Source organism: Octopus sinensis, linkage group LG23 (assembly GCF_006345805.1).
Source record: "Octopus sinensis linkage group LG23, ASM634580v1, whole genome shotgun sequence".
NCBI classification, from domain to species: domain Eukaryota; kingdom Metazoa; phylum Mollusca; class Cephalopoda; order Octopoda; family Octopodidae; genus Octopus; species Octopus sinensis.
The window spans coordinates 3,596,249-3,612,832 of NC_043019.1; the positions used below are offsets into that span (position 1 = coordinate 3,596,249).

The 16,584-nt window shown below is 42.0% G+C and overlaps 1 protein-coding gene across 1 annotated transcript in view; it reads right to left on the reverse strand.

Annotated features, from left to right (window-relative positions):
* Positions 1-688: 688 nt before the first annotated feature.
* The window catches only part of LOC115223509 (bystin), a 29,041-nt gene continuing 13,145 nt past the window's right edge, over positions 689-16,584 (reverse strand). The window contains exons 5-10 of the mRNA XM_029794126.2: positions 16,292-16,434; positions 14,132-14,229; positions 10,219-10,297; positions 8,754-8,819; positions 4,458-4,663; positions 689-970 (exon numbers count right to left, since the gene is read on the reverse strand). Coding sequence (XP_029649986.1) covers positions 745-970; positions 4,458-4,663; positions 8,754-8,819; positions 10,219-10,297; positions 14,132-14,229; positions 16,292-16,434 — 818 coding nt within the window. The 3' untranslated portion in view covers positions 689-744. The remainder of the gene's footprint in view (positions 971-4,457; positions 4,664-8,753; positions 8,820-10,218; positions 10,298-14,131; positions 14,230-16,291; positions 16,435-16,584) is intronic.

Below are 16,584 nucleotides of genomic sequence, written 5' to 3' on the forward strand. Positions count from 1 at the left end.
ATGTCATGATCCCAGTTGCTTATATGTCATAGAGACCAGATAAAAGCCTTCCGAGTCTGAGGGCTCAAGAAAAAAGAAAAAGTATCCCCTAAAGACAAGCCTATTTTATTGTGAATGTGTTTTGTAAGAGATTTAGCTTCTATTTCCAGCAAGTTGAGCAACTACATAAAAGCGCTTATCAATTGATGATGGTAATGATGGTGGTAGTGATGAAGTTGGTGGTTGTGATGATGACATCATCATCGTTTCACATCCGCTTTCCATGCTAGCATGGGTTGAACGGTTCAATTGGGGTCTGGGAAGGCAGGAGGCTGCACCAGGCTCCAGTCTGATCTGGCAGTGTTTCAACAGCTGGATGCCCTTCCTAACGCCAACCACTCCATGAGTGTAGTGGGTGCTTTTTACGTGCCATTGGCACGGAGGCCAGTTGGGGCGGCGCTGGCGACGGCCACGTTCGGATGGTTCTCTTACATGCCACCGCTACACATTCTGGTATCACATTCTGGTATCACAGCTACAAATTCCATTGATGTTGATCGATTTCGATTTTTACTTGCCTCAACAGGTCTTCACAAGTAGTTCTGTGTCCCAAGAAGGAAAGGTATGCATACGTGGACTGGCTACACCCCAGGTAGAGGCCACGGGTTATGATAAAAGAAAAAAAAAAAAAACCAAGAACATATATATATATAGTTCCATTTTTGTCCATGTTTATTTACAAACTATCAAATCATTCTTCTGTAATCACTGAACATCCATTGTTGAGGGCTCCTCTTTTACATCATCCCGGCACTTGGAATTGAGAAGTTCCCACCGAATGTCTGGGGTAATTTCTGCATGGTTGTGAACCCTCAATACTTCGAGCAAGGATTCCTTTTGTTCACTGGAGACATTTTCTTTGTAGCGCTGAACAAACGTTAGGAAACACTGGTGCCACAGAACGGGCAATCGACGCTGTTCTCGGGAGAATCTGAAATTAAATTGATGAAAAATAGCATTAAAGATAACCTATTAATTAGTGTCCAAATTTTTTGTATTTAATTTATCACCAAAAATCATTTTTATGCAACTTTATCTGATAGGCACAGGAGTGGCTGTGTGGTAAGTAGCTTGCTTACCAACCACATGGTTCCATGTTCAGTCCCACTGTGTGGCATCTTGGGCAAGTGTCTTTCTTCTATAGCCTCGGGCCGACCAATGTCTTGTGAGTGGATTTGGTAGACGGAAACTGAAAGAAGCCTGTCGAATATATGTATATATATGTATGTTTGTGTGTCTGTGTTTGTCCCCTAGCATTGCTTGACAACAGATGCTGGTGTGTTTACGTCCCCGTCACTTAGCGGTTCGGCAAAAGAGACCGATAGATTAAGTACTGGGCTTACAAAAGAATAAGTCCTGGGGGTCGATTTGCTCGACTAAAGGCGTTGCTCCAGCATGGCCGCAGTCAAATGACTGAAACAAGTTAAAGAGTAAAGAGAGATACTAAATATATAAAAAATTTTTTTACAATATTTGAAAGACACCCTAGTTCTGATGACTAACTCAACCAAAATGCATGCATTCCAGTCTGGTCAGGTAGACTGTGGCCATGCTGGAGCACCGCCTTTATTTGAGCAAATCGACCCCAGGACTTATTTTTTGCAAGCCTAGTACTTATTTTTTCGGTCTCTTTTGCCAAACCGCTAAGTGATGGGGACGTAAACACACCAGCATCGGTTGTCAAGCAATGCTAGGGGGACACACACAGACACACACACGCATATATATATATATATATATAAGGTTATATATATATATATATACATATATACGACGGGCTTCTTTCAGTTTCCATCTACCAAATCCACTCACAAGGCATTGGTCGGCCTGGGGCTATAGCAGAAGACACTTGCCCAAGATGCCACGCAGTGGGACTGAACCCGGAACCATGTGGTTGGTTAGCAAGCTACTTACCACACAGCCACTCCTGCGGCCTATGTTAATTTAATATGATTCAGTGTGTTCACACCTGTCTGGTTACAGGAAGAAATTTCCTCCGTCACAAAATGCAGTGAATGGCTTTCTTGCGAGTCCGACTTTGCTCCAAGCCTATTCGAGCTGGTAACAAGTTTGTAATTACAATTACGATCTAAGGGAGACAATTCATTCAAGTAATAATTATAATACAGTGGAAGCACTCCGTCGGTTACGACGACGAGTGTTCCGGTTGATCCGAATCAACGGAACAGCCTGCTCGTGAAATTAACGTGTAAGTGGCTGAGCACTCCACAGACACGTGTACCCTTAACGTAGTTCTCGGGGATATTCAGCGTGACACAGAGAGTGACAAGGTCGGCCCTTTGAAATACAGGTACAACAGAAACAGGAAGAGTGAGAGAAAGTTGTGGTGAAAGAGTACAGCAGGGATCACCACCATCCCCTGCCGAAGCCTCGTGGAGCTTTAGGTGTTTTCGCTCAATAAACACTCACAACGCCCGGTCTGGGAATCGAAACCGCGATCCTATGACCGCGAGTCCGCTGCCCTAACCACTGGGCCATTGCGCCTCCACTATAATACAGTAATGCCTCGATATACGAGTTAATTTGTTCCTGAAGACCACTCGTAAAGCAGAGCAATAATTCCCCATAGTAGAAATGAAATTTTATGCCATCATTTTACTCCATTGCTTTATGCAGCTGTGTAGACGTGTCAGAACCAGTGTCGCCCCATGTTGCGGCGTTTCCACACACACAAAATGGCTGTTTAACCTTTTTATCATCATCATCATCATCGTTTAACGTCCGTTTTCCATGCTAGCATGGGTTGGACGGTTCGACCGGGGTCTGGGAATCGAAACCGCGATCCTACGACCACAAGTCTGCTGCCTTAACCACTGGGCCATTGTGCCTCCACTGATGCTACTGCTTCATCATTCTCATCATCATTATTATTTATCATCTGCTTTCCATGCTGGCATGGGTTGGACAGTTTGATAGGAGGTAGCTAGCCAGGGATTTTCACCAGGCTCCAATTAACTGTTTTGGCATGGTTTCCACAGCTGGATACACTTCATAACACTAACCGCTTTACAAAGTGGGGTACTGGGTGCTTTTGTATGCGGCACTGACACAGGTGTTTTTATGTGACACTGGCAATAAAACAATTATACAAATAAATAAACACCACCTACAAAACAATCATCATCATCGTTTAACATACGTTGCCCATGCTGGCATGGGTTGGACAGCGTGACCAGGACTAGCAAGCTGTACGGGCTGTACCAGACTCCAGTCTGATTTAGCATGGTTTCCACGACTGGGTGCCCTTCCTAATGCCAACCACTTTACAGAGTGTGCTGGGTGGTTTTACGCAGCACCACATGAGAATATTGACATGGAACCACATGGGAACTTTAACATGGCACCACATGGAAACTTTAGCATGGCACCACATGGGAACTTTAACATGGAACCACATGGGTACTTTGACATGGCGCCACATGGGCACTTTAACATGGAACCACATGGACGCTTTAACATGGTGCCACATGGGTACTTTTATGCAGCATTGCAGAGACACTTTTACATGGCACTACCACGAAGAGCATTATTATTATTAAGTAAAAATGGAGAGCAAGCCGAAATACTTGGCAGCATTCCATCCATCTTTATGGTCAGAGTTCAAATCCACAACAATACAAGTAAATGATAATAAGCTTTCTAAGACAGGGTGGAGGCGCAATGGCCTAGTGGTTAGGGCAGCGGACTCATAGTCAGCGGATCGTGGTTTTGATTTCCAGACTAGGCGTTGTGTGTGTTTACAGAGCGAAAACACCTAAAGCCCCACGAGGCTCCGGCAGGAGGTGGTGGCGACCCCTGTTGTACTCTTTCGCCACAACTTTCTCTCACTCTTTCTTCCTGTTTCTTGAGTAACGCTGCGATGGACTGGCGTCCCGTCCAGCTGGGGGTGGGGGAACACATACGCCACAGAAACCGGCCCTTATCAGCCATGCATGGCTCGAGAAGGAACAAACAAAACAACCTAAAAGCTCCACGAGGCTCCGGCAGGGGTGGTGGCAACCCCTGTTGTACTCCTTCGTCACAACTTTCTCTCACTCACTCTTCCTGTTTCTTGAGTAACGCTGCGATGGACTGGTGTCCCGTCCAGCTGGGGGGAACCCATATGCCACAGAAATCGGGCCCGTGAGCCTGGCTAGGCTTGAAAAGGGCAACGTTTATTGTTGTTTTTTATCGCTTCTAAGACAAGCACAAGGTCAGACAATACCGAAGAGGTCAAAGCTGAAATGCCTTGGAACATACACCTGCTTGATCGGGACTGACCTATGGCTGACCAATAACAACATTGATATTTTACTGGTCAAACGATTCTTGCAAGAAATCTAAAATAACACTTGGATTTGATGGTGGTGGCAGAATGGCAAATATATCAAAGGAGCAACCAAAGAATTTTTACTCACCCAAGGAAATGGTAAACGATTCCATCAATGACACGGTATGGAAGAGCATATTTCTTATCGATGAGAGCTCTGAGGAAGATGGACGTACCACCGTTATAGCTCATCTCGGCTAACTTGAGCATCGCCGCGGCTGCGTGAAGCATTGGGACAGAATACTTGATGAGGATGCTGGCGACGATTGTTGCTTCTCTCAGTGTACAGTCAGCCTAGAGAAAGAGGGAGAGATGGATGATGGAGACAGAACATTAACTTTTATAACTCTATAGCAGTTGGCAACACTGATTTTATATATCATCATCATCATCATCGTTTAACGTCCGCTTTCCATGCTAGCATGGGTTGGACGGTTCAACTGGGGTCTGGCAAGCCCGAAGGCTACACCAGGCCAGTCAGATCTGGCAGTGTTTCTACAGCTGGATGCCCTTCCTATATATATATATATATATATATATATATATATATATAGGGAGGGTTTATGAAAAAAACAAAAGACAAAGACAGGTGGTGTACAAAACAAACAGATGTATTAGTATAACGCTGAGGAATAGAAAAAGTCTTTTACGTTTCGAGCCTACGCTCTTCTACAGAAAGGGGCACAGAAAAAACAAGGAGAAAAAAATGTGTGTAGTGGCTAACGATCTATATATATAATAATAATAATAATATAAATCGTGTATGCATGTATGTTTGCATGCTAGTATGTATATATGTTCAAATATATGTATGTATGCTTGTATGCATGTGTATACATACACACACACGTATCTATGTATTTCTGGTTTTGAGAAGCTTAATTTCTCCAGATCGGTACTGGGGCAGTGTGTTGCATATCGCAGTACCCCAATAACAATAGGTATAAATCAGAACTTGTAATCTGGATAGAGAAGCTGTAGATTCCTCAATAGTTCAGCATAGGTCTTCTCTTTTTCGCTGATCTTTAGTTTTATGCAGGTGGTGTAGAAAACAAACAGATGTATTAGCATAACGTTCTGGAATAGAAAAAGTCTTTTACGTTTCGAGCCTACGCTCTTCTACAGAAAGAGACACAGGAAAAACAAGGAGAGAAAAAATGTGTGTAGTGACTAACGATCTATCACATATATATATTTATATATATGACCCAATATATATATATATATAATGTGGAGGTGTGTGGCTTAGTGGTTAGAGTGTCAGCATCATGATCGTAAGGTTGTAGTTTCGATTCCTGGATCGGACGACGCGCTGTGTTCTTGAGCAAAACACTTCATTTCACGTTGCTCCAAACGCTGCGATGGACTGGCGTCCCATCCAGCTGGGGAACACATACGACATGGAAACTGGGAAACCAGGCCCATGAGCCTGGCTAGGCTGTAATAGGGTGCGTTTATTTTTTTTATATATATATATATATGAAGGGTCATCCCACAGCTGGAGAGTTTTCTATTGCTTTTCCTTATTAAAACATTGCGTAATGAAATTGGTTCATTCTTTTTGAATAACTCCGTACATACGCATATACATATATATGTGTGCGTGTGTGTATCTTTCTTCCTTTACTTATTTCATTCATTAGACACCTTGAAGAATTTCTAGTTGAGTGTATCGAGCCCAGTACTTTTTTTTTTTTTTTTTGAGCCTTGTACTTATTCCTTTAGGGACATAAACACACCAACACTGCTTGTCAAGCATTTATTTTTTTTATATATATATATATATGAAGGGTCATCCCACAAAAAATGTTTTTTTTTCAATTGGAGGGAAATGGGAAAAACTACTTGCATCAACTTGCCATAAAAGCAGATAGTAATTTTACTTTGCACTTATTCTTAGTGCAAGTTCTGAAGAGTGCAGTTTGATTTTAACAGTCATTTTTTCAAAGCTGTAATTGAAGTGACAAAGGAGCATATTCGGCATATTTTGCTTTATTAGTTCAATAAAGGCAACAACGCAATGGAAAGTGCGAGGAATATTAGGCGCAGGAGTGGCTGTGTGGTAAGTAGCTTGCTAACCAACCACATGGTTCCGGGTTCAGTCCCACTGCGTGGCATCTTGGGAAAGTGTCTTCTGCTATAGCCTCGGGCTGACCAATGCCTTGTGAGTGGATTTGGTAGACGGAAACTGAAAGAAGCCTGTCGTATATATATATATATATATATATATATATATATATATATATATATATATATGTATGTGTGTATGTGTTGTGTTTGTCCCCCTAGCATTGCTTGACAACCGATGCTGGTGTGTTTACGTCCCCGTCACTTAGCGGTTCGGCAAAAGAGACCGATAGAATAAGTACTGGGCTTACAAAGAATAAGTCCCGGGGTCGATTTGGTCGCAGTCAAATGACTGAAACAAATAAAAGAGTAAAAGAGAGAGTAAAGAGCGGAGAGTAGCAGGTGGTTTTTATGGTGCATTTTACATGCGACAAGTACGGGAGCCAGTCAGGGGGCACTGTCATCAGTCAGGTGGCCCTGGCATTGATCACGTTTGGATAGTGCTTATATCTATGTGTGAGTGTCTCCATGTCTGAGTTTGTCTACCACCACTTGACAAGCAGTGTTGGTGTGTTTATGTCCCTAAAGGAATAAGTACAAGGCTCAAAAAAAAAAAAAAAAAGTACTGGGCTCGATACACTCAACTAGAAATTCTTCAAGGTGTCTAATGAATGAAATAAGTAAAGGAAGAAAGATACACACACGCACACATATATATGTATATGCGTATGTACGGAGTTATTCAAAAAGAATGAACCAATTTCATTACGCAATGTTTTAATAAGGAAAAGCAATAGAAAACTCCCCAGCTGAGTCCCAAGTATTTACTCACAAACAACTTTTATTTCCTGTCTTACATGTGCTTAACCCTTTAGTGTTCAGAAGCCCAGTACTTTGGTGCCTCGCCTGGCACCAGTGCAGGTGGCACGTAAAAAGCACCCACTACACTCACGGAATGGTTGGCGTTAGGAAGGGCATCCAGCTGTAGAAACATAGCCAGATAAGACCGGAGCCTGGTGCAGCCTTCTGGCTTCCCAGATCGAACTGTCCAACCCATGCGAGCATGGAGAACGGACGATAAACGATGATGATGATGATGATGATTACTCTGTTAAATGTAATATTTTAAAATTCAAATTGTTTTTAATTAATTCTGCATTGTCTTATAGCTTTTGAGGTTTCAATGATGTGATAGTTTATTTTTAGAATATCAATGTAGGTTAGGTGTGAGAGGCTAGATATCACCAGGTTGAATATAAAATATGTAGAATATTTGGGCCGGATACAGCCGGTTTAACCCTTTAGTGTTTAAACTGGCCATATCCGGCCAAAATATTCTACCTATTTTATGTTCAAACTAGTCAGATATAGTCATTCATAGCTATCTTATTGTGTCATTTTAAAAATAAACAATCACATCATTGAAATCTCAAAGCCATGAAATGATGCAAGATTAATTTTACATGGTGTGAATACATAAGCTTTACATTTTACACAATAACCTGAATGCTAAAGGGTTAAACACTTATGGGTTAATGTGGTCACCACCTGCAGCATGGGCAACATCAATGCGATAAGAGAATTCCTCCCAGACGCATATCAGCATAACATGATTCACCGAGTACTTCTTTGGCTGTCTGGTTGAATGATTTATCGAAGTTTTTCCATTTCCCTTCTATGTCAATATCTTCTGGAATCACCTCAGACAAAGCAAATTTTATGCCGTCATTTTACTCCGTTGCTTTATGCAGCTGTGTCAGAAACAGTGTTGCCCCATGTTGCAGCATTTCCACACACACAAAATGGCTTTTTAACCATTTTATCATCATCATCGTTTAGCGTCTGTTTTCCATGCTAGCATGGGTTGGGCGGTTTGACCGGGTCTGGGAAGCCAGGAGGCTGCACCAGGCTCCAGTCTGATATGGCAGTGTTTCTACAGCTGGATGCCCTTCCTAGCGCCAACCACTCCGTGAGTGTAGTGGGTGCTTTTTACGTGCTACCAGCACAGGAACCAGAGGAGGCTGGCAATGGCCACGATAATGAACTTGCTTTTGATATGCTGACACGCGTCTGGGAGGAATTCTCTTATCGCACTGATGTTGCCTGTGCTGCGGATGGTGGCCCCATCGAACACTTGTAAGACAGGAAATAAAAGCTGATTGTTAGTAAAATGCTTGTGACTTGGTTGGATTTTTGTATTGCTTTTCCTTATCAAAATATTGTGTAATGAAATTGGTTCATTCTTTTTGAATAAACCTGTACATAAATCTATTTTCATGGTAACAGGGTCAAACTAACTCTTAGTCAAGGTACTCACCTCACAGAGGGGAATAAGGATGCCTTTGAAGAAAGCAGCTGGTTTAAATAAAGCTTTTCGCAAGGACTGAAATAAAAGAGAGAAAATATTACCAAAACTTTCATTAACAAGACTTTGATCAATTAATTCACATTTCAAACCTTAATTTTCTCTCTTTTTTTTTTTTTGCCGTAGTTTCAGCTCATAGCTGCGGCCATGCTGATGCACCGCTGTTAAAAAAGAGGGTTGTCAGAGTTCGCTACGGGAGATTCGAACCCCGAACCCCTGAGACTGGTTGAGTGCTCTGACCATTAAGCTAAATGGCCCCTTGTTAGATAAAATAAAAACATATTTCTACACTCTCAGAGTGGTTGGCGTTAGGAAGGGCATCCAGCTGTAGAAACTCTGCCAGATCAAGATTGAAGCCTGGTGCAGCCATCTGGCTCGCCAGCCCTCAGTCAAAATCGTCCAACCCATGCGAGCATGGAAAGTGGATGTTAAACGATGATGATGATGATGATGATGATTTCAATTTTATTCAGAAGTAAACAAACCAAGTGGCCCTCTGTCGGTTATGACGAGGGTTCCAGATGATCCGATCAACAGAACAGCCTGCTCAGGAAATTAAGATGCAAGTGGCTGAGTACTCCACAGACACACATACTCTTAAAGTAGTACTGAAGGAGATTCAGCGTGACACAGAATGTGACAAGGCTGGCCATTCTGAATTACAAACACTGCCGGGAATTGAACTCGTGATCTTATGACTGTGAGTCAAATACCCTTAACCACTAAGCCATGTGCCCTCACCCTAAAGCAAATTGGTCAATTACATAATGTACATCCACGCCTCTCGTTATGCCAGTTTATCTCTGTGGACACTACTCGTTAGTATGATGCCCAAACAAGGTTAAATAATTAAAAATTGCACAAGGCATGTCTATTAAATATTAGATTAAGTGTTTAAATGTATCAGCTGATACTCAGGAGTGGGTGTGTGGTTAGTAGCTTGCTTACCAACCACATGGTTCCGGGTTCAGTCCCACTGCGTGGCACCTTGGGCAAGTGTCTTCTACTATAGTCTCGGGCCAACTAAAGCCTTGTGAGTGGATTTGGTAGACGGAAACTGAAAGAAGTCCATCATATGTATGTATATATATGTATGTGTGTGTATGTTTGTGTGTCTGTGTTTGTCCCCCTAGCATTGCTTGACAACCGATGCTGGTGTGTTTACGTCCCCGTAACTTAGCGATTCAGCAAAAAGAGACTGGTAGAATAAGTACTGAGCTTACAAAGAATAAGTCCCGGGGTCGATTTGCTCGACTAAAGGCGGTGCTCCAGTATGGCCGCAGTCAAATGACTGAAACAAGTAAAAGAGAGTAAAGAGAGAGAGTGCATTATATGCTAACGACCAGCCGAGATTCTTGACTACAAACATGTGTGTATAGGTAGAATTATCAAATGGAGAATCTCAAATTTAGCTTACCATGTATAAATGATAATTCAATTGTTTATATTGGCCAATATCATCTCGTATCCTTGGTAACAGAACCAAGTTGAAAAATCTGAAAAGGAAGTCGAAGAAATAAGCAGAAAGGTGAAAACAAAGAGGATTGATTATTCTGAAACAAGTGTGTAGATGTGTGTGTGTGTGTGTGTGTGTTTGCATATTCTGTATATTCACTAGTTATCGTTATAGATATTTAAGATCTATTCTCCCTTACAGGGCTGATAGAAATTGGCTGCCGATTCTTCGCGCCCTTCTCCCCCCTCTTTTTACATTGTCTGTCTGGACTCCTATGCATACTTAAGCTAGTACCTGCCTCATTCTTGATTCCGAATTCTTTGCCAAGACTGTCCGTAAACGAAGTGATCCCAAGATAAGAAATCCTTGAACTTTATTCATCCCGTATTTCTATTTATTATTATTATTTATTAATTATTATTATTCTGATCCCCCTAGACGCCACTCTGTTTACTATTTCAGCCTCGCCTCGTTTTTGCATATTCTGTATATTCACTAGTTATCGTTATAGATATTTAAGATCTATTCTCCCTTACAGGGCTGATAGAAATTGGCTGCCGATTCTTCGCGCCCTTCTCTCCCCCCCTTTTTACATTGTCTGTCTGGACTCCTATGCATACTTAAGCTAGTAACCTGCCTCATTCTTGATTCCGATTCCTTTGCCAAGACTGTCCGAAACGAAGTGATCCCAAGATAAGAAATCCTTGAACTTTAATTCATCCCGTATTTCTATTTATTATTATTATTTATTAATTATTATTATTCTGATCCCCCTAGACGCCACTCTGTTTACTATTTCAGCCTCGCCTCGTTTTTGCATATTCTGTATAATTCACTAGTTATCGTTATAGATTTTAAGATCTATTCTCCCTTACAGGGCTGATAGAAATTGGCTGCCGATTCTTCGCGCCCTTCTCTCCCCCTCTTTTTACATTGTCTGTCTGGACTCCTATGCATACTTAAGCTAGTAACCTGCCTCATTCTTGATTCCGAATTCCTTTTGCCAAGACTGTCGTAAACGAAGTGATCCCAAGATAAGAAATCCTTGAACTTTAATTCATCCCGTATTCTATTTATTATTATTATTTATTAATTATTATTATTCTGATCCCCCTAGACGCCACTCTGTTTACTATTTCAGCCTCGCCTCGTTTTTGCATATTCTGTATATTCACTAGTTATCGTTATAGATATTTAAGATCTATTCTCCCTTACAGGGCTGATAGAAATTGGCTGCCGATTCTTCGCGCCCTTCTCTCCCCCTCTTTTTACATTGTCTGTCTGGACTCCTATGCATACTTAAGCTAGTAACCTGCCTCATTCTTGATTCCGAATTCCTTTTGCCAAGACTGTCCGTAAACGAAGTGATCCCAAGATAAGAAATCCTTGAACTTTAATTCATCCCGTATTTCTATTTATTATTATTATTTATTAATTTTATTATTCTGATCCCCCTAGACGCCTCTGTTTACTATTTCAGCCTCGCCTCGTTTTTGCATATTCTGTATAATTCACTAGTTATCGTTATAGATATTTAAGATCTATTCTCCCTTACAGGGCTGATAGAAATTGGCTGCCGATTCTTCGCGCCCTCTCTCCCCCTCTTTTTACATTGTCTGTCTGGACTCCTATGCATACTTAAGCTAGTAACCTGCCTCATTCTTGATTCCGAATTCCTTTTGCCAAGACTGTCCGTAAACGAAGTGATCCCAAGATAGAAAATCCTTGAACTTTAATTCATCCCGTATTTCTATTTATTATTATTATTTATTAATTATTATTATTCTGATCCCCCTAAACCATGTAGCTAGGAAGCAAGCTCCCTAACCACACAGCCATGCCCGCGCCTATATTACTCAGAGGAATTGCAACTCTGTTCTTTATGTTTTATTTATATTCTTATAATATTAATACAGAATATATAGTAAGAAAGAAATGAAATGAAGTATTCATTGAACAAATGAAATATTGAAAATAAAATATTAAATGTCTATCCTCATTGAACTAGTATACTTTCTTGCATTTAAGCATTCATCAGGTTCAGATTGTGACAGGAACGCTTCGACTATATATATATATATATGTATAAAAAATATATATAAAAATACAAAATGGGACAAGAACGCAAAACACTCAAAGAGACGACACAATAAACGGACGGGTCATTCGAAGCCTCTAATCTTCAGTCAAGAACCGGATCATCCTCGCAATATTGGCTGATTAATCTTGAGATCGCTCCGATCCGGCCAGACCCAAGGGAAAACTAAGCTACAAGCATTAGATTTCTCGGAAAAAGGATCGGATGTATATGAAACAAGGACAGAAAAAACAGTAATAACAGGACAAAAACAGTGGGTGTCTTACGACTTTAGACAGTTCAACTTAATATATATATGTGTGTGTGTGTGTGTATATATATATATATATAAAGCATTCGTGCTAGTGCCAAGTAAGAGCACTGGTGCTGGTGCCACATAAAAAACACTGTGCCACCAGGTAGGTTGACTCATACATCTAGAAAAATTTTGGAGAACCAAACATTACATGTAAAGAGCAGCAGGATTTGGAAAGATCGTGATAATGCTCAAATATTTTCACTTCAGGCTCATCACGACAGTAAAAACCTTAGGTAAACGCTAACTCTTACAATTGATGAGTATAGACTTTAAGAAAATCTAACTTGACTTATAAACAACATCAGCTTGTATGAAGAAAATATAGTCGTCATCATCATCGTTTAATGTCCATTTTCCATGGATATGACGGTGGACAGGAGGTGGCCAAATAGAAAAACTACCCAAGGCTACTGTGTCTGTTTTGGCAGAGATTTTATGACAGGATCATCATCATCATCATTGTTTAACGTCCGTTCTCCATGCTAGCACGGGTTGGATGGTTCGACCGGGGATCTGGGAAGCCAGAAGACTGCACCAGGCTCCAGTCTTGATCTGGCAGAGTTTCTACAGCTGGATGCCCTTCCTAACGCCAACCACTCCGAGAGTGTAGTGGGTGCTTTTTACGTGCCAGGCGAGGCTGCAATGGCCACGATCGGATTGGTGCTTTTTACGTGCGTCCATCAAAGGTGACAAGCTGGCAGATATGTTAGCATGCTAGACAAATTGCATAGTGGCATTTTGTCTGTCAGCACATTCTGTGTTCAAATTCCACCCACAGAGGTTGACTTTGCCTTTCATATTTTCAGGGTTGATGTTGCCTCTCCTAAAACCGACCACTCCACAGAGTGGACTCACTGCTTTTTGAAGGTGCATGGCCCAGTGGTTCGGGTGTTGAACTCGTGATTGTTAGTTCATGGGTTTGATTCCCAAACTAGGTGACACATTGAGTTCTTGAGCAAAACACTTCATGTCACATTGTTCCTATCCATTCAGCTGTCTGCAACGATTTCATCTCAATCGAAGAAGAGGGGCTTTCTCCGTCCGGGTTGCGGATCCGTGGAATAAGCTGCCGGACGAGATAGTGAAGATGCCGATGACCGCTCGGTTCAAAGTCTCCCTTGACCACAAGTGACCTGAACTCTTTACATGGACACCACCCTGTACATAACTCCATGTCCCCCTACATGGCCTTGCATTTTGCTTTTTGAGCCAAAAAATTAACTAACTAACTAACTAAACCCGACCAAGGGGAACGCACCCACTACACTCTTGGAGTGGTTGGCATTAGGAAGGGCATCCAGCTGTAGAAACACTGCCAGATCAGACCAGAGCCTGGTGCAGCCTCCATGGCTTTCCAGACCCCGGTCGAACCGTCCAACCCATGCTAGCACGGAAAACGGACGTTAAATGATGATGATGATGATGACAGCTACACCTGTTGTCGTGCATAACAAATGTTTTCAAGCTGTTCGACTTACCTCTGAGCCATTTTTGAATTGAGATTTGATGCAAATATTCTGGTTCCTTGGTACATGGCTGCAGCTGACCACTGCTCTGGTCGTGTAATGTGTAACACCTGAAATAAATTCACCAACACCACAAAATGTACTTGCACAAGAACATGGTAGGAAGAAGGGGACACACGTACATGCATGCACACCCATACACAAAAATACTCTTTTACTCTTTCGTTTAGGTCATTTGACTGCGGCCATGCTGGAGCACCGCCTTTCATCGAGCAAATCAACACCAGGACTTATTCTTTGTAAGCCCAGTACTTATTCTATCAGCCTCTTTTTGCCAAACTACTAAGTTACGGGGACGTAAACACACCAGCATCGGTGTGTGGGGGGGGACAAACACAGACACACAAACATATACACACACATACATACATATATGATGGGATTCTTTCAGTTTCCGTCTACCAAATCCACTCACAAGGCTTTGGTCGGCCTGAGGCTATAGAAGACACTTGCCCATGGTGCCGCGCAGTGGGACTGAACCCGGAACCATGTGGTTGGTAAGCTAGCTACTTACCACACAGTCACTCCTGTGGTAAAAAAAAAAGGTAAAGTTACCTTCTTGGGTCATACTGACTCCACAAGGGCCGGTTTCCTGGTTTCATGGCGTAGAAATTCCCCACCTGGATGGGACGCCAGTCCGTCGCAGGATTACTCACTTTTGCCAGTTGAGTGGACTGGAGCAACATGAAATGAAATGTTTTGCTCAAGAACACGACACGTCGCCCGGTCCAGGAACTGGAACCACAGTCTTACAGTCATGAGTCCAGCATCCCTAACCACTAAGCCATGCACATCCACAAACATGCTGTGGACTTAACAGACATAGTTAGCATGGAGTAACCCTTTGACATTTCATATGGCCTTATCCGGCCCAAATACTCTACATGCTTTATGTTAAAACTGACCAGATCCAACCTCTCACACCTACCTTACAATATCATTCTAAATATATACAAATAGGCGCAGGAGTGGCTGTGTGGTAAGTAGCTTGTTTACCAGCCACATGGTTCCGGGTTCAGTCCACTGCGTGGCACCTTGGGCAAGTGTCTTCTACTATAGCTTCGGGTCGACCAAAGCCTTGCAAGTGGATTTGGTAGACGGAAACTGAAAGAAGCCTGTCGTATATATGTATATATATATATGCGTGTGTGTGTTTGTGTGTCTGTGTTTGTCCCCCTAGCATTGCTTGACAACCGATGCTGGTGTGTTTATGTTCCCGTTACTTAGCGGTTCGGCAAAAGAGACCGATAGAATAAGTACTGGGCTTACAAAAAGAATGAGTCCCGGGGTCGAGTTGCTCGATTAAAGGCGATGCTCCAGCATGGCCGCAGTCAAATGACTGAAACAAGTAAAAGGGTAAGAGTAAAATCTGTATGCCAAAGGGTGAAAGCAAAATAGATGTTTGCTTCAGTAAAAATATAAATTATTCAGCCACGATATGAGAGAGAGGGAGTTACAACTAATTTAAGACATGCTAATTAAGGAACAGATGAATGTTTCTTAATTAACCCTTTTACTTGTTTCAGTCATTTGACTGTGGCTATGCTAGAGCACCGCCTTTTTTAGTCGAGCAAATCGACCCCAGGACTTATTCTTTGTAAGCCTAGTACTTATTCTATCGGTTTCTTTTGCTGAACTGCTAAGCTACGGGGACGTAAACACACCACCATCGGTTGTCAAGCAATGTTGGGCTGACAAACACAGACACACATACATAGATATGATGGGCTTCTTTTTAGTTCCCGTCTACCAAATCCACTCACAAGGCTTTGGTCGGCCTGAGGCTATAGTAGAAGACACTTGCCCAAGGTGCCACACAGTGGGACTGAACCCGGGACCATGTGGTTCGTAAGCAAGCTACTTACCACACAGCCACTCCTACGCCTATATATTTATAATTAACACGTCTTAAATTCACATGCTTAAGGAGAATCCTCAACATCATGTGGCTGCAAAGTGTCTGAAAAGACACAATTGAGACGACAAGAGGCATGAATAGGATTAGTGACAAAATGAGGCATGGATGCTGGGACTGGGTCAGACAAGATTGATGCTGGGACATCCTCAGACCCTAAAATTTTGCGAAGGTATTTAGAACTGTCATCTGCTTACCTGTTCCCAGTTCCTCAAAGACGGTATAATTTTGAATGGTTTGGGCAGTTTACCACTTCTGTAAACACTGAGAATGTTGCGGACATTTCGGTACATCTCAACAACTCGTTCGTCCATCTCCTTCACTTCGACCCCGTCATTGTCTACAAAACAAATATGGAGAAAAAAAAGAAGAAAATTAGAAAATACATAAATGATCATATAGAACAGTATCTTTATATTTTCTAAGGAGAATATATTGAAAACAATGGCACGTAAAAAGCACCATCCGACCGTGGCCTTTGCCAGCCCAG